Below are 27799 nucleotides of genomic sequence, written 5' to 3' on the forward strand. Positions count from 1 at the left end.
TAATTGGGTGAATGGACAAAAGAATGCACAAATGAACGGATGTAAGACTTTATATGTTCACATCCTTTGTATTATTATAAGTATTACTATATATACATAAGCAAGATATTGTAGTTTATATTATTCCACATATCAATATTTTTTCATGTGAAAGGTTAGGAAATATTAGAAAGAATTTTATGGTATAATTTTTTAAACTTACTTATTTGTAGGCAGAGGGAAAGGGAGAAAGAGAGGGAGAGAGACCTCAGTGTGTGGTTGCCTTTCACATGCACTGGGAACTGGCCTGCAACCCAGGCACGTGCCCTGACTGGGAATCAAACCAGCGACCCTTTGGTTCACAGGCTGGCACTCAATCCACTAAGCCATACCGGCCAGAGCCAGAAAGAATTTTAAAAAGACACTATGGTGTATGATAATTGAAACTGAGAAATATAAAAAATAAAATGGTAGCTACATGGCTATAGAAAGAAAATAAATTCTAAAAATAGAAAAGACCGAAAATTTACTTATAATTAAAAGAAAATTTATTCTACCAATCCTCTTGCCATGCATAAATAGCAGACATATAACCACTGACGCTATCTCTAAAAAGGAAAAGAAATCCATTTTATTTTGTTCTGTTCAATTCCCTGCCTTTGTTGAAAAGATGGTTCATAAAAGAGGAAATAACTAATAAAGCCAAAGTTAATGGGAAAAAACATACATGTTTATATAGTATGTATTATTATCTACCAATCAGAAGGGTTGTAGGTAATTAGAAACTGTTGGCTTAAAGTGACCATGTTTTCTGATCAAGAACCACTTCTCCCTGTACTGGTGCATTTCCACTGGTTTGCCTGAATTCTGCCTGCTCCCACTGGGTCTGACAGGTGACGAACGTGGCCAGCTGGTTTCCAGAGCAATACTCTCCCTGGTCTGAGGAAGGCCTGTGAGACACGTCCTAAAACAGCTGCCTCTGTCTCCCCAACCAGCCAGAAATAAGCTGAGCAGAACAAAACCTTGAATAAAAAACACCTCGACTTTTCATGCAAGGACAAAAGGTGGTTATTAGGCATACCAGGAAGGTTCTTTTATAGCTGGTAATTACATATAAATTGGGGACATATAATAAGAAAAAATCATTTCCCTCTTCATTTACTTAAAAATGTGATTTCTGCAGTCATTATATAATTACTAGTATTTTTCAGTAACACTATTAGGAATAAATGGGCTACTGTTTCTGAAATTATCAAAGATAAAAATACTGAAACTTCCTTATTAGAATGGGTTGCTGAGTAGGTAGAAAGAGAAAAAGCCTCGTTTCTCTAAAATGCCAAACTGAACTTTCTTCTATGGCCAAAGAGATCAATCTGGCATTTTTTACCTTTAAAAAAAATGACTCCCCTCATGTCTCACATATTCTTTCAAACTCTCCACCATGCTTAAATTCCACTTTCCAACTTTTTGTTCTTTATTAATGCTGTTAATTTGTTCTTTATTAATTCCACTTTCCAACTTTTTTTCTTTATTAATGCTTTCTTTTTGTTCAGTTCCACTTTTTGTTCTTTATTAATGCTGACCCATTAGGAAAATTCCCCTAGAACCTGTCTTCCCACCGTTTCCGGCTTCCCAGCCAACATGAGAGTAAAAGAAAAGGATAGGAAACAGAGTCCTATTTCCACTTTCTAGGCTACTTCAAGGGCTTAGTAAAGTAATCCTCAGCAAAAGTGCAAAACACTAATTTGTTTCCTCACCAGTTTCAATATTTTTCTTCCTCTGCCTTCTACCCACTCAACAGCCTTAATTCTTAGAAATCCCCACAGAAAAACCTGAATCAAGCCCCGGGTATGCATATCACCTGGACCCATGGAAATCTCCTTTCCCCATCCAAGCTAATAATCCCGTGTTCCATTCCCAGCTACCTGTTCCAGACCGAAGAATGAAGACAATAGGTGAGAAGCAGATAACAATAATATAAACAAATTCCTGCTAATATGTTCATTAATTGGCTGGTTGGTCCTGGTTCCTCTCATTTTTACATCCAGATAACATCATGTCTCAGCCTGGTAACAAGTCTCGAGTCTGCACAAGGCCCTTAAGGGAGAATACCACTGTTGGGGTGTCAAACACTATAGTAGGAAAGGAGGAAAATATTCTCATCAGGCTGACATTTCAGCTCCCCTCAAATCATACCACACAAATATCAAAACTATGCATAAAGCTGACACTGTTTATAATTGTCATTACCTCAAAAGTTTACAGCTAAGGAGGGACAAATCTCCCTCTGAAATCCTGGTTCCAGGCTATTTCTCAAAGCAGCATCAGAATCAGAGCAGCCAAGTCACAGCAGTGCCAAGAATTTAGCCACAGCTCACTCCTAGGGAAAGTGTAAGTGGACTAGCTAAGGCAACCAGCTACAGAGACCTAGTGTTTAAAAGGTAACAAAAGAACTAACAAATGCAGAGGAATAGAAGAATTTGAAAACCACCATTTTACACACCTAATGAAAGAATAGAGCTAAGCAAGTTTCATCAATAGCTGCCAAAAAAACACGACTTGGCAAGATAATGGCTATACCTGAATCCAATAATCAACCTTAACATAACTGAAAGTGGGACATGCACACCTTAAATGCCTCCTGATGTGACACAATAAGAAATACACAGCATCACCTATGGAGTATTCTTGTCCCCCCTCTCAAGTGAAAACACCGAACCCCAATTTAATCAACCCTGTAGATATGATTACTAGTTTTCAGAAAACAGCAGAGGGTTAGAGGAAATGTGTTAAACAACACAATGGGAACACAATCAGGCAAAAGGCAGATTCAGAATGTGGGAAATTATAAAGAATAAGTGACCTATTTTCTTCAACAAACAAAAGTAATGAAGGGTGGAGAGGGTGAAGGGAGGAGAACCACTATAAATGTGAACCACTATAAAATGTGAACCACTTTAGAAATACATATCAAAGCACTAGATGGACCTTGTTTAGATTCCAATTCAAACAAATTTAACTGTCAAAGGGTTTTTTTAATTTTTTAAATTTCATTCATTTATCTTTAGAGGGGAAGGAAAGGAGAGAGAGAAAGAGATATCAGTGTATGGTTGCCTCTCATGTGTCCCCCACTGTGAACTGGCCTGCAACCCAGGCATGTGCCCTGACTGGGAATCAAACCGCCATCTCTTAGTTCGCAGGCCCACGCTCAATCCGCTGAGCTATACCAGCCAGGGCTCAAAAGGTGTTTTTAAGACAACTGGAGAAATTTCAAAATGGACTGGGCATTAGAGGCTGTTAGAGAATAACTCTCCATTCTTTCAGGTGTAAAGTAGTAAGATGAGAATTGCTACAATGCTTGAAACTTGAAATACTTAAGTAAAAGCAAATGACATAAGATTGGTAAAACATCAGGAGGCTCATCTTTACCATTCTCTCTACTGTGGAAAGAGTTTTAGAAAACTTCCATAGTAACTGTTCTTCAGTGATTTGGTCTGGTATCTACCGAAGTTGCAGGACAGCCTTGATAACTTTATAAGGAAGTCATATCCCTCACCATCAATTTTTTAAGGCCTGATTTAATTGAGAAGATCCAGCTAACCAAAGGAAGAGACAGTTCTTTGCACAAACCATAGAGAAGGGGAATTGGCAACTCTGTCAGGTGTTCAGGAGCTGGCAGCACCGAATAGAGTAGGGAGGGTTGTGTGAAATCTCGAGACCTTCCACAGCTGGCTTGACAAAGACAATGAGCCAAAGTCCCTCACCCAGAGCACAGACCTGCTGGCTGGTTTCCCACTCCTCCTTGCCAGCTGACTCCAAGGGTCTAAGAGCCTGTACCCCCAGCTCTCAGGAGCAGAGGGCAGGAGAAAAGAGGCAGCGCCACTTGCAGATGGAGCCAACCATCTCTGGGCCAGCTGTCCTCCTCCTCCTAGGGCTCCATGCAAGAGGCCCAGAGGGCTGATGGCCCATCACTCGAAGGCCAGCCTGGGAACGTTCCCAGCCACCGCACCAGTCACTCTCCGCCCAGCAGTGAACAATCACACTGGACCGGGCAGATTTATCTAATTGTTTCATTTTTGAAAAGACTGTGTAAATTGGGAAAAATATAAATGTGGGGTGGGTACTAGATATTAAGGAATTGTTAACTTTGTGTGATATAATTATGATACTATGGTTGTGGAGAAAAATATTCTTGATTTTAAACTATTAAGGGGTAACATGTCATGATAACTATAATGTACTTTAAAATACTTCATCATGAAAATAGCAAAATGTTAACAATTGCTAAATAATGTTGGAATTGACTTGCTTAATTAAAAATTTTAAAAAACAATGTGTTGTAAATGAGAATATGCATCAGTCCCACACAACTACTTCCATGTTTTGCATGACTTTCCAATCTTTATCTAAGCAAACACATATTCTTAAGAAACTGCAGTCATAATGGATAATTATTTTTGTTCAGGTTTTCTCATTTAATATTTTCATAAAGTGTTTTCTACTGTTTATCTTAATAATACTTTATAATATACCTCCTTTTATAATAAACTCTACCTTATAATATACTTTATAGCACTTTATAATATACCATAATATTGATGCTCCCTAAGTAATAATTTTGATATTTAAGTTGCTTTTTCTCCTTTTCTTTTTGCTATAGGATATAATGCTGCAATGAAAAGCAATGTGCTTATAGCTTTATGCTTTTGTTAAATTTCTAAATTGTTTCTCTAGAATAAATCCTCAGAAATATGACATCTGGGCACAGATATATCAATTTCAAAACATTACTAGCATTTTTCTAAATGTTTATCTAATTTTTATATTTAAGAGTATTTTAATGTATTTTCCCCTCTGGTTATATTTTGCTTGCTTGTTTGTTTTGTTGATTAGGTTCCACTTATTGGTGAAATCATATGGTATTTGTCTTTCACTGCCTGGCTTATTTCAATTGGCATAATGCTCTCCAGTTCCATCCATGCTGTCGCAGAGGGTAGGAGCTCCTTCTTTCTTTCTGCTGTGTAGTATTCCATCATGTAATTGTACCATAGTTTTTGAACCTACTCATTTACTGGTGGGCACTTAGGTTGCTTCCAGCACTTGGCTATTATAAATTGTGCTGCTATGAACATTGGTGTGCATAGGTTCTTTTGGGTTGGTGTTTCAGGATTCTTAGAGCAAACTATAACCAGAGACACTGAAATAAAGAACAAACTGGTAGTAATCAGAGGGAAGTGGGGAGGGGGATGACAGGAAAAAGAAGGGGAAGGGTTGTCAGGGAACATGTATAAAGGACCCATGGACAAAGCCAAAGAAGGGAAGGATTGAGGGTGGGAGGTGAGGGTGGGTGGGGAAGGGGAAAGTAGTGGCAGGAAAATGGAGACAACCATTGTATTTGAACAACAATAAAAATTAAAAATTAAAAAAGAATATTTTAATGTACATATCTTCTATTTCCATGAGAAAGAACATGTTTGCACGTCTTTGTTTACCAGCAGATTAATTAATTCTTATTATTTGCCATTTAATTACTGAAATCACAAAGCTTTTCCTAGATTTTAATAAGTTATTTGTATATTGCTCTTACTTTCTGTCATATGATTGTTATCTTTTAGTTTACCTGAGTTTTTTTGGGGGGAAAGAATAACAGTTTTCATTATNAGTGAGGGTGGGTGGGGAAGGGGAAAGTAGTGGCAGGAAAATGGAGATAACCATTGTATTTGAACAACAATAAAAATTAAAAATTAAAAAAGAATATTTTAATGTACATATCTTCTATTTCCATGAGAAAGAACATGTTTGCACATCTTTGTTTACCAGCAGATTAATTAATTCTTATTATTTGCCATTTAATTACTGAAATCACAAAGCTTTTCCTAGATTTTAATAAGTTATTTGTATATTGCTCTTACTTTCTGTCATATGATTGTTATCTTTTAGTTTACCTGAGTTTTGTTTGGGGGAAAGAATAACAGTTTTCATTATGAATATATTCAAATGCATCAGGTTTTTTTTTCCTTTTTAGGCTGCATTTCTCAATGAAAGAGAACACCTCTAAGAACATCTTGACCGAAAGTGCATTTGCAATAGCCCATCAACACAGTGTGATACTACTTAACACTTTGTAATATCCCATCATTAACTCACTTGACTCCTTACTCTCAGTTACAAAATCCTATCAAAGTTACTTCACAGATATTTAATTCTATCCTCCCCTCTCCATCCCTATTATTACTGTCCCTCATCATCTTTCAACTGAAATGTCAAATGCAACTGCCTCCTAACTTATCTCCCCGCCTCAAAAACACAGTCTTCTGGCCAGGCAGACTGCCTAGCAATGCCACTTACACCCTGCAGAGGCCCCCCTCCTATGGCCCCTACATAGCTCTCCAGTCTCTCAAAAACAGCTAGCCAAGATGCTCTGCATGTTTGTGCTAAGCACTTAGCAAATATTACTTAAATTAACACCCACAAGAACCCTTTAAATACAATGCTATTGTTTCCATTTTGCTGATAAGGCGACTGAGACGTATAGAGGTTAAGCCATTTGACCAAGTTCCCATAGCTAGGAAAATGCAGAGCCAGGATGCAAACCTAGCTCTGCCTGATGCCAAAGCCCTCTTAACCACTGCAGCACACTTCCTCAGAGATGGACCCTCATCCTTCAGCAATACCTTCTGCCTGAGGTATCGCTGCCCCCAGCCCAGCAACACTCTGCCTCTGCCCCAGCAACACTGCACTGCCTGGAATTTCTCACACATATCCACGCTGCTTCTCCACTCAGTCTCTTCATTCGTGCTATCCTGCCTCTTGGAAATGTCCTTTTATCTCTCTTTACCCTAGAACCAGGTGATTCCTACCTATTTTTTAAGACTCAGTGCAAGTGTCACCTCCTCTGGGAAGTCTTTTTCTATTTAACTCCTTCCCCACCCTCACTCTCTTCTCTCTCTGACTAAGGAGGTGCCCTTCTTCTGTACTTATCTCCATCACTATTCCTAGCACACTGTGTTATCAATTTTGGTCCTCTGTTTGCATCTTCCACTGGGCTGTGAGTAGCTTGAGGCAATCTTAACCAACATGTGTTTCCAGCCACTACAGTGGCAGGCTCTTGGTGTTTCATCACAGAGTTCAGAGGAATGGGGAACTCAAAGAGTGCTTAATCGGTTAATTCTGGAATACTTGTTGTATACCTCTATCTAAAGTATTATGCCAGGGATATTTTTTAAAGCTTAGACTGGGACACTCAGAGAAGGCTACTGAGAAGAGGGGAAATTTTAAATGAGGGTTGAAAGATGAATAAGGCTCAGAAATCTCAATGTTTGAGCAAATATGTTTGAGCAAATCTCAATGTTTGAGCACCAGGCTGGGGATGGTGGCTAGAAATGAAAGGCAAAGCTGAGGAGTTGATCTCCTTCCTAGTGATCCTGAGTTCTATCTGATCAGCTGTTTCTTTATCTGAGCACAAGGTGCCAAATTCAAGTTTTATTCCAGGGCATTTAATCTTTCAGTGGGGCATCTCAACTCTCAGACCATCTCTAGGGCAGAAAATCATGGAAATGTTTCTAAATCAGTTAAAAACCTACAGACTGTTAGATCATGAGATATAGTAATAATGACAAAATGTCAGAAACATGTGCAGCCCCACGTAATGAATTCAACAATTCTCCTAAGGTCATAGAGGTCATCCTACAAAATACGTGTCATTCTGTTTACATCAAACACAGAAAACTCATTTACAAGTGAATGTCATTTTCATCTTTGTTCCATGGCCAAGTGCATCTCATTTGCATTCGTTTGTTTCCTCATTGGAGTGCTCCCCACTCTACGGCTGGTGTGGGTTGTTCTCTGTGCCTGCTCTTTACCATAGGCCCACACTCCACTCGTCCAGTTACAGGCCTGAATCATAATCCCAAAGATGGGTTTAGGTAGGTACTTCTAACACATCATAAGAAAATCAAGATTTGATGGTGGTGTTGATAGGAGAGAACTTTAGAAGTTCAAATGCCTACACACACAAACACACATTTTCCATGTTAGGCTAACATTAGGATTTCCATGTTGCCTGGCCTAGAAAAGGACAGTTCTATAGCTAAGGTCTCCCACAGATTCTTCACCAAATTCCCAAAAGAACAAAAAGAATGGAATGGAGGTTCCATTTTTGTCTCTTTATTGCAGAATATGTTCAAGAACTAAGGACTTGACTCTGAAATTTCCAGCCACAGAGAGAAAGAGTCAATTTTCCATCTCCTAGAGGTTGGTCTGGTTCTGACACTGTAATGGCCAGTTCAAAGTTTTCACTAACCACCTTCCCACTACAATCAGAACAATGACACTTTTGAAAATATCTGCATTGCACCTACAAAATCACTTTGCACAAGTTATTCACCGAAAAATTCTTTAGAGAAAACAACACAAATATCCACCAATAGAAAAATTGGTTAAACAATCCATGAATGTCTACACAGCAGAACATACTATGCAACAGTACAAGAAAATAAAAATAAGGAAGCTCTCTTTGGACTGTTCTGAAAAAGGCCTCAGTATATATATATATATATATATATATCCATTATTGGGTGTTTATCCTTACAAAAAGAGACACAGGATAAAACAAGTGGTTACAAAGTAAAGATTCAGATTTTGTAGGTTCTGACACTCACAGAATATGAGAGGACCATTTAAGAAAAGGAAGGCAAAATTAGGTACAAGTCTTGGAACAAACTCATGCCAGTGAGCATAATAATAAATCTATCTCTAATAATTACCTCTGGCTGGACTGGAGTGTATAGAAATGAGATTGAATTAATACTCCTAAGTATAAACTTTTTATATAGTTATCTTTGAACATGTTATTGTATTACCTACTTAAAAAGCAAAATTAACTTTTCTGAAAAATGCCAGGCTCTAGCTGTTCAAGATATCTCTACCTCCTTTCGTTCTATCCCAACTTTCTTGTTCTAGTTTGATTTCATTCTGCTGCCTGGTACATACTGGGAGAGGCAATTCTGCCTCATCCTGACTCTTTCCACATGATAATGTGCCTGGCATTCTGTTTTGATTTTGTTTCTGTATTCCTCTCTTTCTGATCACCCTCAGCTCTACAACCAGTAAAGCAGCTTTAGGTCAACCCAGCCCCACCCCTGTACCTTGCCTGGCCAAGATTCCCAGGAATCCAGCCAGCTAGATGTGGAAAAAAGTTTGAAAATTACTGAAGACTGGGAAATTTTTTAGGTCCTAATTTGGAAATTTGGGGATTCGATGTCAGGGCATAGTTAGTCTTGAAATTCTCAACAGACTAATGCTATCATACTTTTCTTTCTAGGATCATTAGGTGAGTCACTGTATACTCACTCTTACACACACATCTCTGTGTTTATTAAGACCAAGACATGCTATCTGAACTGAACAATTTAGCATTATAGGGATTTACCAGAATTCAAATAATTTCAAGTGTATAACAAGCCAAAATGATCATTAATTTAAGTCTAGTTCAACTGAAAAAGCCTTGGAACCCATTGGTCTTTCAGCTCACCTTATCTTTATCCTTTAAAACAGTCACTGGATCTAGTTATAAAAGATGCAAATTAAATTTCTGAACACTTCTAACATTAGATGAAAGTGTTTTAAAGAGGACATATAGCCGTGGCTGGTATGGCTCAGTGGGTTGAATGCCAGCCTGAGAACCAAAAGGTTGCTGGGTTCCATTCCTGGTCAGGGCACATGTCTGCGTTTTAGGCTGGACCCCCAGTTGTGGGTGTCCCTCACACATCAATGTTTCTCTCCCTATCTCCCCCTTTCTCTAAAAAATAAATAAAATATTTTTAAAGAAATAAAGAGGACATATATAGCAGCATTTTGAGAGTGAGGCTGTGAAGTGAACAGGGCTAGGAATAAATCTTGGGGATGTTTCTAGCTGTTTGTGCAACATAAACCTAATTTCCTTTACCTATGAAATAGGTTGCTATACAGATTAAACAGATAATGGAGATTTAATGAAATGAGTGCTGCCAAGAAAACCTCAAGGCAAAGCTATTTATTCTCACTTTATGAGGAGAATATTGGCCAATATGAGTATTATGAAGTCTAAAACTACCAATTTAAGGCAATAATAAACAAATTGATTTTCAAAACAACGTAAGTGCACAACATATGTACAAACACCTATAAATAGCAAGGTCATTACTCTGAGATCACATATTAGCATGTTAGTTTTAAATAATTCAGACAGTGTGTGTGTGTGTGTGTATGTGTGTGTATACATATACAAACATGTCTATATGTATATACACATATTTGTGTGTGTATATAGATATACATAATCTTAATGTATTATCTTTTCTCTAAATCTCGATTGCTAAGGCATTTCTTTCTCCAGCTTTCTGGAAATTACAAATAGGCTTATACAATGCGGCATCCTACATTGATTCATTTCTCATTGAATTGACTTTTAGCGTACCTGAAAGCATTTTATTCCTCACAGATGTATTCTGCTACATTGAGTTCAATGCACTCAAGTGAGCTTAAACCTGACCTGGTCATGTCTCCATTTACCGTAAGGTGATAGTTCAAAAATCAACAGCTCAGTGTCAAGTATAAAAGCTTATCTTGCTGCCCGTGGTCAGGGATTTTAAAAAAAGATTAAAAGCTGTCTTTGACCTTCACTCTGTTCTTATGCAAAGCCATCTGCCATTGCCTCTCTCTTCACTGTATCTCCTGTCACATTCGACACTTCCACCTATGGCCTTCTGCACAAATCACTGGAATTGAGTGTCTCCCGTTCAAATGCAACTTGTCATGGAACATTGTAATTTAAAATATTCTCTACTTAAAGTAGCTTCTGAGAACATTACTGTACCGCCAACATTAAAAATAGGAAATGTGTGTTTGCAGCCATTTCCCATAATACTGAATTATGCAAAAGAATGTGTGGATAGGAGAAAAGTAGTGAATACTCATGACATTTGGATATCTAATATATTTTTAATTAAGTTTCCTCACTCTACATGAAAACGGTCCTGTTAATCTGTTTGTGATTACCAAAAATCTGTCTTTATACTATCACTTTTATGTTCTTTAATAACTTACACTTTAGTTTTTATCTACTTACCTAAAAGCTTAAATTTAAACAATTAAAACAAATTGTACTTGAAATAAAATCAGTGTCTTCAAAGGGTTCACACCCATATATGCAGTCCACCCAACTCGGTCCCGTTTTGAAGGGAATGCGGATAGTTTGCAAGCCAAAGGCATTAACAAGTTGTCTATCCCCAACCAGTTACACCTAATTTGAATTAAACTACAGTCGCAGATGACAGAAGCGCTCCTTTCATCTTTTGTAGGAAGGTCACACACCCCAGAGGGAGCGCCACGCTCCTTCTGGAACTAAATTCGGTGGCCCCCGCCGTCTGTTGAGCACTCCCCTTCACAACTCACACCTGGGTGGCCAAGGGTCAAGTCTGACCCCTCGATGGCGCCAGAGCCTCTGCCCGCTTCCCTTTGGGGAAACAGCAGATGGTGAGGGCGCTCTGCACTGGTGCCGCAGCTCCTCGGCAGAGCCCCGCAGAGGCATTTAAACAAGGACTAGCTGGGCGCGCCGCCGCCGTGGGGGTTGAGGGGGCGGGGAGTGGCTCCCGGTCTCCCACCTTTCTGGGTCTCCTGACTGTACACCTAGACGCTGGGAGGCTCCCAAATCTCTGCCCCAACCCGGAACCCGAAAACCCTTGTTGCCAGCTAGAGCAAAGCTGTGAGCCACAACAGCGCTACACGCGCTGGCTGACACTGTAGCATCTACCCAAGCCGCGCCGCCGCCTCTGGGTAGGAGGCAGCGCCGGTCCAGACCTTCGTGCTCGGCCAGCTCGCTATCACTTGCAACCCTGGATGCGAACGATGAGCCGATTAGATCGCGGGGACTAAAGAAACTCGGCTAATCACCACCCACTGTGGTCTGGAACCCCAGCATCAGCACCACCAATGTTCCTGAACTGACCTGAGCCGCAGTTCTAACCTGGAGCTCCACCTCCACTCACCTCCTTGCCTTAGAGTCTAGACAGTAAATAAACTTTCCCCAGAGTAGAACCTTGAGGAATTGCAGCACTTGCCATCTGCTCCTCTCTGTCAGGCTTAGGAGAGGAGGTGTACCTTTGCTACATTCTCCTGCTGAGTTCTCACAGCTGAGCATTTCAGAAATTAGTGAAAATGGACAAAGAGTATTCTTCCTATGCATTTAACCTCTGTGAACCATTCGAATCCGTGTTTGTGCTCAAAACAGGGGGGTCTGGAAAAGTGTCTCTTTAGCAAAAGTGTGAAAGAGTTTTATTTAATGGAAGTTGAGTTTATCAGGGACTAAAAGTGAACCAAGAAGGAAGGATCTACCCAGTGCCCTTGGAAGAAGATGCTAATGCTTACATAAAAGGGCGGCAGCCCTCATCTGGTCCCTTGATGTCTTCAAGATGAAATCTCAGAGTTGCTAAAGTTATTTTAATATAGTTATGCAAGCATAAAGAGCTTCAGTGATTGACAGAGGCCATATAGTGTTTGACTTGCAGGTCCATAAGATTATAATGGATTATAATAAAAAGTTTGTTTAAATAATGAAGGGGAAAAAAAGGCTGGACCCTACCAGATGATGAGTTAACTGCAAGCTCTGAGTGGTTTAAAGAGGGAGGAGAAAAGCCAGAGAGACCACCCCCTATACACACACACTCACACTCCCAGCTCCTGTGCACAAATTCACTTCTCTTCCCTCCATTTCTCTTCTCTTCCTTCCATTTCTCTTTTCTTCTCTTCTCTTCCTCGCCTTTCCCTTCCCTCCCTCCTTCTTCTCTCTCTCTCCTCCTCCCTCTTCATTTTATAAAGATTATCTCTGGGTTTCTTTCAATCTCTGCTCTCTTTCTCTCCCCTTCTCTTCCTTCCTTCTCGCCTTTCTCCCCTTCCTCCTCCTGCAGTCTACTCCCACAGCTTTGAGAACTATATCTTCATCATGCTTGAGTCTAAGCAGTTCACCTGCATTAATACAATCTTTACAAATACCCTGTTGTTTATTTCACGCTGCTTTACAGGTTAGGAAGTTGAAGCAAGAAAGAGATTAGCCTGAGATGTCAAACGGGTGAGAATGGAGGCAAGCCTGTAACTCACCTCTATCTGGTTTATTTAGGTTAGCAAAGCATTTTAATATCCGAATTAACTAGGCCCAAACAATCTAGAGTCTTTCACTTCTAACAGGCATGAATCCTCTTTTAAAAACAACTCTTAGGCACAAAATATTCAGTTAAAATCTCAGAAACTTCCAGTGGCTTTAGCACAACCCTCAGAGTTAGTTGTGGTCATCAGGGTGAGAAGGATTGAGGGTTGGGAGTGAGAGTGGGGGAGAGAAGATAGGAGATTGAAAGAAATAATCTGAGAAACATAATAATTCAACTGAGCTATTTGAAATGAGTGATATTGTTGCTGGTTGTATAGCACTGATTTGACTTTGCCATTGAAATAAATGATTGTATTAATTAGGTGTAAGGGTGCGCGCATCCATGGACATGTACACAGGTTGTATTATGCAACCTGTGGAGAATCACAAATGAACTGCAATTAAGAGCCTTTTAGATCTGTGTTCAATTTTCATTTTTTATATGATACAGGTATTAATTTACAAAGGGGAAAACAGAAGACTGGGGGCTGTTGTTTTTGTCTGTTTTACAAAGTTTTTATCAATTTTAAGCGTATTTTCTTTTACCAAACTATTTTTAACTGATTTCTTTTGAGCTTTTTTTCACACAACAACAAGAGTTAGAGGACTTAGTACTGAGCTAGGAAATGGGAGAAAAAAACGTGACTTTTAAAGCTGATAAAAACGTTCACTGTGCTCACTTCGGCAGCACGTATACTAAAATTGGAACAATACAGAGGAAGCTGGCATGGCCCCTGCACAAGGATGACATGCAAACTCATGAAGCATTAAAACATAAAATAAAATATTTTAATTTTTTTTTACACTTCAAATCTGGACAGCCCTTCCTACTTTCCTTGTGGTTTACACTATCTGATTTCAGAAAAGTTTTTCAGTCTATAAGAGTAGATGTGGTTTTAAGCAATAGTTGCCTCAAATGGCAGGACCATGATACTAAGCAGTTAGTGAGGAGCCCCGGGGCCCCTGGAGGCCAGGCTGAACAAAAATCCAAAAATACAGGGCATTTAACAGACTAAACCATCAGAAGCATATCCAGTACCTTCAGTGACTTATTAGAATCTCCCCACCATCTTCTGGGAAGGGCACTGCAGCCTGGACTCTTGCAGTACCTGTCCTTAGCTGAGGAAATGATTAATACTCCGTTTTCTGTATAACTGCAGAGTAATCCTCCCCAGAGTGTGTGTGGACGGATGGGGGTGGTGCAGGAACAGGGAAGAATGGGGAAAGAATACTTTCCAATTTTAACCCACAAAATTATATCCTCCATTAGCTAGCATTAATTTTAATACCCTTGGATAAAGTTGCTGCTTCTAACATCGCTGTTCTAACTATGGGCCTCCCAGTGACCTTGAAGAGTGTATTTATTTTCTTCTGTAAAATAGGTCCCATACCACAGCATGAGGTTGTTCTTCCAAGAAGGAGAAAAAAGAACTATGTAAATAGATCAGCACCTCCAATAAAAATAGATCCTCATTTAGTATTTGTTGTATGAATGTTAAAAAGTGTGTGCATCACAAAAGGCACTGAGCAAGTTTCCTTGGTTTTTTGGCACACAACAAGAAATAGTAATTCTACAGTTCCCTAATTCTTTTTGACAAGAAATGTATGTGTGTTTTTTCTCAAAGGTCATTAGCTTATTTCCAGAAACATGAAGACACTTAGTATGATTAACAATGGTTTCAGAAAACAATTTTCCTGCCTGCTATCTAGGAGCCCATGAAACCCACATATTGAAAATGATATATTTTCTTATTACAACACTACTTAACATGTATTTTATGAAAAAACAAATTATTCAAGTGTCCTATGATTTATGGCATCTCCTCTAACATTGTTTCCATACTAAACTATTTCTGTAAAGAATCTGTTTAAATCATTAAGTGAACAAGTCTCATTTGTATCTTTATTTTTATTAAAGATTGCACAAATGGGAACCAAGACCAAAACACTGAATCCACTGTACATCATTATTTATAAAACATACATCACACTTGTATTCTACCAAATAGGACATTTTCTTTAAAATTATATATTGCGTGTTCTTAAATTCATGCTTTAGATATTTTACATTTGTCATTATTCTCTTATAAATAATTGCAACTTGACCAATGTGCACACCTGCTACCACTGTATATTCAGTGCGTCAAGGAGCAGTCTTTGACCGAACAGACGAAATGGAGACAAGTGTGTGGATGCCACATCTACCCAATTGTGACTACTGTTTTGCCTACGCAGTGAAATGCTAATGTAAAATACACCCACAAAACACCGTTTCAAAAGGCACAATTTCCTCCACAGAAAAGAACAATTTTAAAATATGTGGCAGTTAAAGTGGGCGCCCTCCAGGGCACCGGTGACGTTCATATTAATGTGATCCTAAACCTCGAGAGCAGTTGGCCTGGGCGTTTGTGGGGAAGCCTATCCGCTGCGTCCTTGAGCGCGCCGGGACGCAGGCCCCCAGGCTCCCCGGGACGCCAGGTTTCCTTAAGCCACCTCTTAACCCTCGCTCTGCGTTTCAGCATCGGACCTGGCACCTTTCACTATTGGAAAGTCTGGCGCCCCACCAAAATAAAAACGACTTTGTCAACAGGGTCCTTCTTCTCACCACCAAGAGCTCCTCTGCTTCCAGTACAGAACCCCCACTTCTCTGTCCGCGCGCCCCACACACACCCCTTCCCCGGAAGAATGGTTAGGAGACACCCTCGCCGCAACCCGCGGCTTCAGGACCGCTCTGGTCGTCCATGAAACAGACGTCCACGTCGCTGTCGTTGTCGCTCTTGGGCTCCCCGGACTCCCGGGGGTAGTCAGGCTCTGGACCGTTGCCCGCCTTGGCGAGCAGGTTCTGGCCTGGGTGGCGGGACTTAACATGGCGCTCCAGGTCTCGGCGCCGCACCAACACCTTGCCGCAGTACTCGCAGCGGTAGGGCGTGTTGCCCTCTGCGTGCAGCCGAATGTGCTTGTTGAGATTGCTGGGGTCGCCAAAGGGCCGCAGGCACACTTTGCACTTGAGCGGCTTGTAGCCCGTGTGCGTCCGCATGTGGATCTTGAGCCCGTACTTGCGTGAGTACAGCTTGCCGCAGTAGAGGCACAGGTGGCCGGTCTTGGGCTTGCCCGCGCTGCCGCCACTTCCCGCGCCACCCGAAGCCACGACGGTGGGTGGCAGCGCCCCTGCGTCCAGGCGACCGCGGCCTTTCCCAGCCGCCATCTCGGAGAGCTGCTGCGTGTGCATGGCAATCTCCCGGTCGATGCTAGTCAGGGAGCCTAGCTCCACCGGGCTCAGAGTGGCCGCCGGCGCCGCCGACGCGGGCCCGCTGAAGTAGGAGATGGACTCTGGATATTTGAGCAGCCCACCGAAGTGCAGTTTGAGCGGGTAATAAGCGGCGGCGGCCGTTGAGCCATAGAATAGCTCCCCGTTGTAGACAGTAAAGGCCGGCATGACGGCAGGCAGGTGGCCGCACTCGCTACCCGGGTAGGCCTTGAGCCCACTCGCGTCGAGGCCCGGCAGCGCGCATCGCTCGAGGTGCAGGCCAGTCGCGGGAGGCAGCTGCGCGAAACGCGCTCCAGCGGGTGTGGCAGCGGCGGGCGGGGCGCGTTCCACGTGCTTGAAGGCAGAGGCCTCTTCCGGGGGCCCAGGGAGGAGAGGGAGGCCGCGCAGCGCCCCAGAGCAGGGCAAACCAGGGGGAGGAGGCAGAGGCGGATTCCCCGCGAGCAGACACTTCGGGTGGTGGTGGTGGTGGTGGTGGTGAGCGTGGTGGTGCTGGTGTTGGCCCGCGCCGCCCGCCGCCCCGTTCTCCCTGCTTCCGGGGCGCCCTCCCGCCCGACCCCCGCCCAGTAGGCCGGTCCCCGGTTTGCCACTGCCCTCCTCCCGGTAGGCGTCGCCATGCGCTGTCGCCGATGTCCTCGCCAAACCCGCGGGCTTGAAAGCGGAGCGCACACCCGGATATAAGGTCAGGCCGCCTCCCCCAGCTGGGGAGCCACCTACGATGCCCAGAAAGTGGCCGTTCCCCCGGGCAGCCCCGCTCACGTCCAGGGTGCGGTCAAGATGCTCCTTGCTCTTCTTGGACAGCCCCCACTTGGAGAGGGGCGGCGAGGTGGCCGAGGGCGCAGAGGAGGCCTCGCGTTTGATGATCTCCCTAGTTCCGAAGGCCTGGACAGGCAGTGGGGCCTGCAGGTGGGGCCGAAGAGTGCCCGCCGGGGTGGCCGCGGCGAAGTCCGGCACCTGGGGTTTTGGAGAGAGGCCAAGGCCATCCGCGGCAGCGGCAGCACCTTGACGAGACCCGTGCTCTTGGTGCTGGAAGGCGCGCCCCGCGCCGCTGCTGAGCACGCAGTGGAAACGTAGGTGAGCCTTAAGGCTGTTGGGGTATCTAAACGTCCTCCAGCAGTACCAGCAAATGTAGCGTTCCTCCCCTGAGCGAGAAAAGAGTAGAAAAGCGACCCCGTGAAAGGTGAACATGCAAGAAACAAAGCGTCAGCGCCACTAAGGCAAAACCCAGGTTTTGACCAGCGGTATGGGAAGAAGCAGTGTTCTTGGTTCCCGCGAATAACTGAGTTCAGCAGCCTCACTATAGCGAGAACCCCGAGAAGTCCCCAAATGATCAACTTGATCGTCTGGGATTACTTAGAAGCTAAGAGGGGTGATCTGGCCTTTCCGACGTAGACTTCCTCCGGACCTTCGGGCCTTCGGAGCAGAGTTTTACCGGGAGAGCAGAGCCCCGGCAGGCTGGCCGGGGAAGAGACAGAGCAGAGAGCAGCTGTTGCTTTAAATCAAGTGTTGAGCCTGTGCTGGGCCTGGGCCCATCTGTTGGCGTTTGCAGAATAAGTGGCTGGCGTATGTCAAGGAGTTTGGATAAACCGAACAAAGGCCAATCTAATGGTCATGAGCTCCTCATTACCAGGCGAGACAATATCCTGTATGTATGGGCCATATGTAATCATTCCTTTTCATAGAACAATGTCTTTTATGTCCACTATCCACCCTTCCCACCCCCTCCCAGACTTGAACACTTTGCCTGAGGTTCTCCTGGAGCGTGACCAACTGAAGGACCACATAGGGACTATGATTTGCTACTCTTCAAAATTATTTGTATCTTTATTTCCTCTTTAATCCTATTTAATTTGATGGGAGAAAAATAAAAGCTTTGTTTTCTGATATTCTAAAAAATAAAGAATGATATTCCATTACATTGTTAGTTTTTTATTAACTCCTAGATAGCTGCACAAACCCAACCTTAATAAAGTCTTTGGAAAGGATATATAGTTTATTTTTATTACGTGAATATATTTAAGTGATGTAGACACAGATAATCAATTGTAATAAGTGCACAATTATCTACCAGGATCTGTATAAGTGTTGTGGGTGTCAAAATTTTTTTTGTGTGTAATATTATTAACATTAGTTGTTTTTCATTTGTCACAATCAAGAGAAACGTGTGAGACAGATTCACATGGTGGAAGTTAATATTCACTCAAAAAGGCTGTATTACATGTGTACAGAGAACAAAGATTTGCAATTGTTTTTTTTAAATGTTGTGGTTTATTGATAATAGCGAAGGGAAGGATTTCTGTTAAAAAGTACATTAGTTGAGCCATAGTGAAGTATCCAATGTAAATGTCAGTCTCATTAAATTTAATGGAAAAGCTAAAATTTCCCTTCTTGCACACAAGCAGCTCAAACTTCTAACCATTACTACAGAGCAACAGTGCGGAAAAATCGCAGATCTTTCTCCCTTTGCATATTTTACTTCTAGCTTTGCAGAAAGCGAGGAGTAGCCCCCAGATAACTAAAGGGAAAGTTCAAGTAAGAAGTAGTTTATTCCAGCTGAAGCCACAGGGGAGCAGACATAAAAAAAGGAGGGGAAGGTTCTGCCTATTAGGTCCTATCCTAATTGTTTATAGAAGACTTGGATAAAATTATTTCAATAGTTCTGTTACCTTGTATTGAACATTCAAGTAAAATAAATCTTGAAAAAACGAGAGAAGAGGCCTGGATTCTCTTGGTGAGTATACTGATTTAATATTTTAAATAATAACCTCCCTTCTCCTAAGTTCAGAACCCCTTCTCGTCACCACTTTTTTAAAAGGAAGCTTTCAGAGGCTGCTCCAGAAATGACTCAGCTCAATGCAAAGCCAGGTAAGCTTTGTTCCTAAAACAAAGAAAGGGTCAGTATTTTCTTCAGTCTTACTCTGGAATTGAAATCCACTGATATTAGTGAATATTGGAAGAATAGCAGTCATCCCTACTTATTTCTTCTTCATTTTAAGGTTTAAGCAAATGTGTGTTTTCAGTGTCAGTGTTTCTTTTTCAGTTTATCCGAACCAACTGATGTTCTCTGGACTGAAATCCAACCAATGCCCAAAGCATATCAAACACACTTCATAAGTGACCTCACCTCCTTTCCTTCAAGTAACCCTAAGGTTGTCAAGATTTCAAGCATCTCAAAGGTGGGGAAGTCAGGGGTCAAAATAACCCATACATTCCCCAAAAGAAAAATGGTGTCAATTTTGACATCTGTTACCATATGATGTTTTAAGTTCAGTTGACTGAAATGAAAACACGAGGGCTACCACTCAAACAAGTTGCCTTTGTACTGTTTGAGAGTGCCTAAGGTAGAGTGTCTTGTGCAGGGATGATTGGCCCCTTAAAGGCCAGTAGCCCTGAAAATCGTTCTCCACTATGGGGATTTTGGCATGTTTCTCTTTTACTAGAAGAAATTGACAAAAGTATTTGATATAATGTGATGCAAGTAACAAATTACTTTAGGATACTTTTTATAAATACTGTACATAAAAATCTACCCACAACGTCAATAAAATTAATTTACAAAAGACTGTGGTACTTTGAAGTGATTCATTGTTCTAAATAAACTTATTCTGCCTTGTTCATGAAGGGTTTCTTAATTCCCATATTTGTATTGCTTTCTTTAACCCTATTTGTAAAGTGATGAGATTGAGCAGGCAACTCAAAGAGGAAAGCATGCTAAAATATTTCGCAGCACTGATAATGTTGACTTTAAATATTAACTATCTTTAGGAGAAATTACAGATAGACAAGCAATTGGCAAGGAAAAAAGTCATGGAGGTATTAAATGCCCCCAAGATCTTAACTACTTTAGCATTTCCCAGCTTTTTTTCCACAGGAACTGTTCTTTAGTGTTTGGGGAAGGTTTTGAAAATGTTTTTCTCTTTAGTTACTGCACCTTAATTTGCATAAATCCGCTCTTGGCTGTGGAAGGGATCAAATAAATCTGAGAAGAAACTGGGATACATCCCAAACTCAATTTAAGTAGGGAAGGGGAAGTGCATAAATACCATTTAAATGGAAGGGGCTCAGTACCTGCCAACTGACCCGCTGTAAGTACCGTAATGCTTCTAAAAAGCTGTAGGAGTACATTACTCCCCTTCCAACCACCGCAGAAGAGATGCCCCTCCACCTTCTGAGAGCATTCCAAGTTTGTTATGCTTCCCGGAGCTCATGATGTGATTACTCTAATAAGTCAAGACTTCTTAATTGATTCTTAATTGGATATGCAATAGGAAAGGATGACCCCCCCACGAAGTTCATAAAGAGCATTTTCTCCTGCCATGGACAGCCTGATTATTATTGTTGCTGTTTCTCACTTACTATTGACTTTAAGGAGGTAGTGGTGACGTGGCTTCTCTGCCTACACAGATGGGAACAGTGAATTCGATTTTACACGGAGCAGGAGAAAGGCTTTTTAAGTCTGGGGTCCTGAAAGACTAGAGGTGAGCTTCAGCCTTGCCCACCCGCTGTGGCCCAGAGGCCCTCTGAGTGGGGATACCTTTCTCGTCGTGCGTCGGAGTTGCGATTGTGGGGATGTCAAACCACTGAGCCAAGGAGTTGGAATACCACACGGTCAGCTCTTCCCCCGGCTGGACATCTCGCAGTGCTCGGTAGAAGATCTGGGACGCAAGAAACAGGACAGCTTGCTGTCATTCCCTGGGTAATTGATCAAAAAAAACTAAGAGGGAAAGTTTCGAATCCCTGCTCTGATGCTGTGTGACCTTGAAAAAGCTATTGGACTACCCTGAACCTCACTTCCCTCATTCTCCAAGCAGGGGAAATAATAACATGTACATTATAGGGTTACTGGAACGTTTAAGTGAGAGTTGGAACTAAAGAGCTTTGCTTTTAGTACTGGTGGTCACCTCAGTGAAGGTCAGGTAGATGGAATTGGCAGCGGGAAACCCATAGTACCTGTCCTCCGGGTAAGTCTGCAATAGCTTCCAGAGTCTGTTCCTGGGGGTTCCTGGCTGCCCGGATTAACCCTATCCACTCCAGAGGGGAGCCCCCCGACTCGTCCACAAGCTCCCCTCTCACCATGCGCACCTGCAACACAAGCAGTGGTCGTTCTTTCCTGCGCCACAGCCAGACCCACAACCCAGAGGGAAGGTTTACCCCACACCCGACCAACTCAGGAGAATGGTTTCGTTCGCTTTGACCAGACCGCTGTGGGCTGCTGGGAGCAGGGTAGTCACTTGAAACCCTTGCTTGGGAGGGAAAGGAAGAGGGGAGGCTGTCTAACATAGCAGTACCCCACCTCGCCCCACCTTGGCAACAGGAGGGGTGAGAGCATCTCCCACCCCCCTTCATCTGGAGGCACCTTGTACCGACACAACCCCTACCCTCATTGCAGTTCTCCCTCTTGCGGATCTGAGAGCAGCACAATTACCAAGGTAGTGACGTTTCGAAGTCAGAACCTAAAGTGTCTCCCAACCCTTCTCTTGTCCCCCACCCCCAATCTCCCTACACCGCATGGAGGTGCTGAAGACCCCAACAGTGAAAATGCTTGAACAAAGCGGCGGCAAGCTGACCATTTAAAAGCAATTAAAGCGCATTTAAAGGAGTATTGCGCGGCAAACCCGGCTTTAAACCGCAGAAGAGATGACGACTGCGTGAGCAGCCAGATGCGGATACCCCTGGCTGAACACCTGAACAATTTATTCCAAGAAAGCTCTAGGCAACGGCAAGCTAAAACGAGGGTCCTTTCCCATCCTACACCCCCACACCACCTTCATTTCCATGTGGCTGTTCGCCGAACTATGCAAGTTGGGGCGCTTGAGGGCGGGCGGGGACCTTGAAAACCCCTCTCTGGTCTGGTATCACGATGCTGTTTGGGTAGTCAGACCTGGCGGGCTAGCCTCCGACATCCCCCGGATGCGACCCTAGGCACTCAGAGCCCTGCTGCAGGAGCCGGATCCTCGCCCACGGAGCCCACGTCAAAGCCACTACCTGTCCCATCCATTAGTCATTTACCCCAAACCCACAAGCAGACATCCGCGGAAAGAGGAATCTGGGAAGGTTCTAGGAACTGAGAGTTTCCCAAAGGTTATTTATTTCGGAGGTGAGATTAAATTATGTTAAGGTAATTTACGCCTCAAATTAGCATATTGAAAAAAGAAAATAAGAAAAGTCCTCAATGGCTTGACCGTTCTAACACAGTGGAAAACAGCCTTTGCAGAGACCAGGGACAGGCGCGCCTCTGCTGAGACCCCAGAGCTGCGGGGAAACCGCGAGTTCCGAGTGGTCACGGCCCGCAAAGAGCCCCGTGCACCCCAACTGAGAGGGTGATGTCCTCTCTCAGCTACGTCCTCTTTCCTCAGCCCGGTCTACGTTCAGTTCTCAATTAATGCGACTTGTGGGAGATAATCAGAGTCCCCTTCCACCTGGCACAGTTGGCAGGTAACGAAAGACTCAATCACACCCCTCTTATCTACCCTATCTAACCCTTTCTTGGGCCAGGTAAAAGGAAGGCGAACGACCAGGGTCGAAGGTCGGAATGGCTAATACCTTTTTCTTGGGCCCGGGTTCCCTGCGGTCTGACAGGTACTTGCCCAGCCTGAAGGTTCCGGGCACCGGCCCGAGACGCAGGCCTGCCGGGATGCAGCAATCGGCACTCACGCTGGTGGCCGGAGCGCGGGAGGCTCCATTCATTGCTGCCGCGATGCCGGGCAGGCGCCTGGACGCGCGGGGTCCTCCGCAGGGCGCGAGCGACAGAGCTCTAGTCGCGCGCGAGCCAGGGAGCAGTGCCCCGACGTGCGTCCTCCGCCCGCGGAGTGACGCGGCCGGGCATGCAGTGCGCCTTTTCTATCCGGGCGGGCGCCTTTTGGCACCGCCAGCGCAAGGGCGCGGAGTTTGGTGAGAGAGTTGTGCTGCGAAGCAGCTGCAGAGTCCCACCCGAGAGGGTCACATGGAGTGGTTCCCTCAGCCCCCTGCATAATCGAGGCCTCTGAATGGCTGGCGCACAATGGTCCAGGCGACCTTCCCATTCCTAAAAATCCAATTTGTCAAGGGCGAAGAAAAGGCGCTGCTGAATCAAAGGTCCGGCGGGACCATTAATCCTCAGCATGGGGTATTGTCCTCGAGACAGTTACGATATTTTAAGTGACAAATCCACTGTATAATTTCTCCATAAATTTTACTTCCTTTTATTGTTCGCCGACAAACCAGTTTTGGGAAATAAGTGACTACTTTAAGTCTACTTGGCTGATTCCTTTGAGCTTTGGTCTACTTCAAAGATTTTTAATTCTCTCCCCTTGGCTTTATTGTAAAGGAGATTAAACAAAGAGATGGGGACTGTTTGGAGGACTTGTTAACTTCTATTGATTTCTGGCGTGTGCCATACAGAAATTAGGCAGGTACTTGATGGGAAAACACCAGAAAATACCTACACTTTTTAAATAACGACCATATTACCATTTCAGGGGATTGGGTTCAGGCCAGTCGTCCATTTAGAACAGCTTTATCGTTCCCTCTGTCCAGTTTCACCCCGAAATATGAAAAGTGGTCTGGACCACTTTTGGGAGACGAGGTCAGCTGTGTATAACTGGTCTTGGGCACTCCCGGCCGCACTACTCTGGAGAATGGGAAGCAGCTGCAGGGACTCGGCTTTGCGGGGTATCCCACACCCTGACCACACCCAAGGGAGAAGAGGGGATCTGCCCCCTGGGTTTTTAATCAAATCTCCCACACACGCCAACCAACTGCCCCAGACCCTGATTTGCGTTTAAGTTTAAAATGATGAAACAATCCGTGGGGCTAATTTCCTGAGAACCAGCAAGCTAGCCTTAAAAAAAAAGGAAACAAACAAAAACCCTCTACCAAAGATGGGAGAAATGAGGTCGTGGTGGGCGTTGGAAACCCCTGCTTTAGCCCAGTGAACTAGGTGAAGGATACTTCAGAGTGAAATCAGAGCGCTTCTCGTTTTCTTTTGGGGAAGTCTCCGATTTTGTAAGGACATTTATTTTCATAATATATAGCCAAGTGATGTAGTTAATGAGATATGTGTGACAGTTCTGTTCACACCCGCCTCACTCCGCTAATCCCAGATACTGCTTCCCATGTACTGTCACACTTCCCAAATCCCATGTACTTGGGCGCAAGCCCGACGCGGAATTCTAGGCGAGGCCTGAATGACTCAGTTTCGGGCCTGGTGTCTGCGGCCCAACCGCTGTACAAATGGGAGGAGGGCTCCCAGCAGCCCCCAAGTCGAGTTCTCCACTTGGCTCTGCTCTGCCCTAGGAAGGGGCTGTGCTTAGGCTACTGATAGGGTGACTCTGATGAACAGCAGCGGCAGGACGCCAGGTGGCGACACCTGTAACTCAGCAGATGGTCCCACAAGGCCCTCAAAAACTTTCCGTGTGGCATGGCTGGATGGAAACATGAGTTCGTCTTACTGGACACGGTCAGGAGACTCGGGGTCATTCACTTTGTGCTGTCACTCAAGACTCAAGGACCCTTCCGTGAATCGCTTCAGAGCCTCAGTCTCCAAATCCTTACAAAGGAAATGATAATGCAGACACTTGGCTTCCACCCAAGGGTTGTGAAGGTCAATCGCAATCATCTATAGACTGAATGGGTTCGAGGCGCTCCAAAACTCTTGGTTTGCTCAATGGGCAATGCAAGCCAGGTATCAGGTCTACATTATACATGGGTGGCCGGCCTCTGTGCTAACTCTAACTCCATGGTCTGTGCAGACGCGGCTGCTGGCTGGGGCAGAGAACAGAGGCACTCGGAGAGTCTGAGCGGCCACATGCCACAGGATCAGTTCCTCTGACCCTGCAGCCACGCCAAGCCCAGGGCCACTCTCTAATGGAGCTGCCACTGATTTTTCCCCTTATTCCTCCGGATGCCCCTCCTTGGGCCACGAAAGCTGCCTGTGACGGAGAAAAGGGAGCCTTTGATCCGGTGGCCCATGAATGGCAAAAGCCCGGGGAGGGGAGGAGGAGAGGAAGCCATTCCGAAGAGTAGGGGGCAATAAATTTAAGCCATGAACATGTCCCTCTAACCTCTGGCCTGGCGACTTGGGGATGACACCCAGTTTAAATTACCAGGACTGTGAGCGGGAAGGGGCGAGCGCGGGGCCTGGTTTCGGGGGCTTCTCCCTGGCCCTCCTTAATGAGTGAAAAAGCGTGAACGACACGCGAACAATTTTATCAATAGGACCATGTAAAGGCCGACTGTGAGGAAAGTTATTTATTAATATAGCCAATTGTGGCTGGTTCCCAGCCCCGCGAGAAGAAAGGGACTGCGCCAGAGGCATTCACACCAGCTCGCTGAGTTTTATTCTGTCCTGTGGCTCAGAGTTGAAGTTCCCCAAGTGAAATAAATTGTCCACAAAGGAGGAAAGGAACACATTTTCTTTTATTTTTCCTCCCCTAAAAAGCAAGGGTGAAACCAATCTAATGTGCCCAGTGGAGCAAGATGGGCTGTGAAAAGCTGGGTGTTAAAAGTAAAAGCGGGCTGTGCAGCAAATGGGATGGAAAATTAAATGAAATTAAATAGCTTGAACGGCCGTATTGTCCCTTATTAAAAAGACACATTAATTACATGGTCTCAGCCTTATTCAAAGACAATGTTGAGACTCAATCAAAACATTCCACTCGGCTTTTTTATTAACTTAAAATGGGCGTCCAGAGGCCGCGTTAAAGCGTAATCCCTTCTGCCTCGAGGTGCGGGGCGAGGGGGGTTCGTGGGCGTCCCTGCTCGCTGCCCACCGGGGACCGCGCGGGCAGGATTCGGCCCCGTAACAGGTTGCCCCTAACGAAACCGGACTCCCGAAGCAGCAGCCAGCGGAGGGCCGGCTGCCGGAACTGGCTCCCGCCTCCGCGTTTCCCCCGGCGGCCCGCGGCAGGGGCGAACCCCGCCCGCGCAGGATTGCGTCCCAGCTCCGGCTCCAAAAGCTGCGAGCGCAGCTCCCGCGTGACTTACGGCGACTCCGCCGCGAGGAAGAGAGTCCCCGCGCGACTTCGAGGTTGTGACCAGCGCCTCCTTTCGGAACACCCTCTTCTGGAGCGTCCAGTGGCGGGCGCGCAAAGCTCCCGGGCTTCAGGTGCGGAGGGCGGGGGGTGGGCAGTCGGCTGCCCCCTGTGCCCCTAGGTCTTAAGGACCAGGGTGTTGGAGAGTCACCAAAACCCTCCACCTCCACCACCCCGGCGGTGCGCAGAGTCCCGAACCCGGTGATGGAGGGAGCCGCTGGAGTCAGGGGCCGCAGGGGAAACGTGGGACCCCGCGGAGTTGGGGGTCTGAGGTGGCCGGAGCCGCGCCTCCCGAGGGTGTCCGCGCCTCCCGAAGGTGTCCGCGCCCGCAAGGCCGCGGGGTCAGCGCGGACCAGCTGCGCAGCCCCCGAGGCGCGGGTGGGACATTAAGGCTGGGCTTGAATAGGGCGGCGGCGACGAGCTCTGGGAACGCCACCAGATGACACGCCAGCAACGGGGCCATTTTCCCCTTAATTGCGAGGCCGGTGGGTGCACCGCGGCCGCGGAGCCTCCAATCGCGCGGCTAGGACGCAGCCCGCACGCCGCTGGTGGGTTTTGTGGTGCCTTTTATGTTGTTTTTTAAGTCTTTCATTGGAAGCGGCTCAATAAAAGTATTCAGAGTCCCTCTCAAGTTGCCTTTTAACCGGAGTTTCCCAACTTATTTCTTGGTTCTTTCGGTTGACATGGTGCAAAGAAAAGTCAGCGAGCATGTTGCTGAATTGCAATGTCTCGGGGCACCTCCACATTCAACGCTCCTCTGCCGGCCGCTGCCGAATGAGCTCGCACTCAATTCGATTTTCCTTGCTGTTGGGCACATTTAGGAGCGCCTCTATTTGTGAAGTTCATTTCTAGGCAAATGTATTCAAGAGCTGATGGGAATGAATAGGACCGTGTGTCAGCCGCCCCTAATTGGGATTAAAGCACTTAGGAGCATATGCAGAGAGTGACAAATTCTCAGGTTGCATTGTGTTCAGACTTCCACCCGTTTGAACACTCCTCCTCCAAGGGGAATTTATAAAGCTTGCAGGGAGAAACTGAGGGGGGGAAAGCGAAACGGAAAAGAACGGGGCTAATGGCTCACGGTGGGGCTGCGGTTTAGCAAGTGGAGGTGACAGCTTCAGAGAAAAGATGCTGGGGATAATTGAAGGCGGGCGGGGGAACAGGGCTGAACTCTTTAATCAGAAAGGCGGAGAGTTAAAAGGGGAAATAAAGATGTTCTTGAGATTCCCAGACGGTCGCCCTCCTTCCCCTGGAAGAGCAGGCTTTCATTCTTTCTTTATCTCTGCCCCCATCCCCAACCCCAAGAACGTATCCTGTCTTAGGGCAATAATAACAATTTGGAGTTTGAATTAGGTTGGGGGAAGT

General features: G+C 44.8%; 1 protein-coding gene and 1 non-coding gene across 3 annotated transcripts; one reads left to right on the forward strand and one right to left on the reverse strand.

The window, feature by feature from the left end:
- Window positions 1–13831: 13831 nt before the first annotated feature.
- Window positions 13832–13938, forward strand: LOC118996391 (U6 spliceosomal RNA). Its single transcript, XR_005068477.1, has one exon. It is a non-coding gene; the product is annotated as a U6 spliceosomal RNA (small nuclear RNA).
- Window positions 13939–15087: 1149 nt separating this feature from the next.
- PRDM13 (PR/SET domain 13) lies at window positions 15088–23300 on the reverse strand. Of its 2 annotated transcripts, XM_037059710.1 has the most exons (4): window positions 22968–23300; window positions 21375–21506; window positions 20959–21079; window positions 15088–17566 (listed from the first exon to the last, which is right to left on the reverse strand). In XM_037059710.1, the coding sequence occupies exons 1-4, from the start codon at window positions 23109–23111 to the stop codon at window positions 15849–15851; spliced, it is 2115 nt and encodes a 704-aa protein (XP_036915605.1). In that variant the 5' UTR covers window positions 23112–23300; the 3' UTR covers window positions 15088–15848. The 2 variants fall into 2 exon arrangements, with proteins under 2 accessions (XP_036915605.1, XP_036915606.1); XM_037059711.1 differs by lacking the exon at window positions 21375–21506.
- Between the last annotated feature and the right edge of the window lie 4499 nt (window positions 23301–27799).

This window comes from Sturnira hondurensis, unplaced genomic scaffold (assembly GCF_014824575.4).
Source record: "Sturnira hondurensis isolate 20B ecotype Veracruz unplaced genomic scaffold, ASM1482457v3 Scaffold0011291, whole genome shotgun sequence".
In the NCBI taxonomy this organism is placed as follows: domain Eukaryota; kingdom Metazoa; phylum Chordata; class Mammalia; order Chiroptera; family Phyllostomidae; genus Sturnira; species Sturnira hondurensis.

Bases quoted from the DNA above. Each gene is read 5' to 3' on its own strand.
- PRDM13 (XM_037059710.1), bottom strand. From the start codon at position 23,111: ATGAATGGAGCCTCCCGCGCTCCGGCCACCAGCGTGAGTGCCGATTGC. The intron at 21,507-22,967 runs GTATTAGCCATT...CTTGTGTTGCAG, and splicing joins AACCCGGGCCCAAGAAAAAG to GTGCGCATGGTGAGAGGGGA. The intron at 17,567-20,958 runs GTATCCCCACTC...TTTCTCGCTCAG, and splicing joins TCCGACGCACGACGAGAAAG to GGGAGGAACGCTACATTTGC.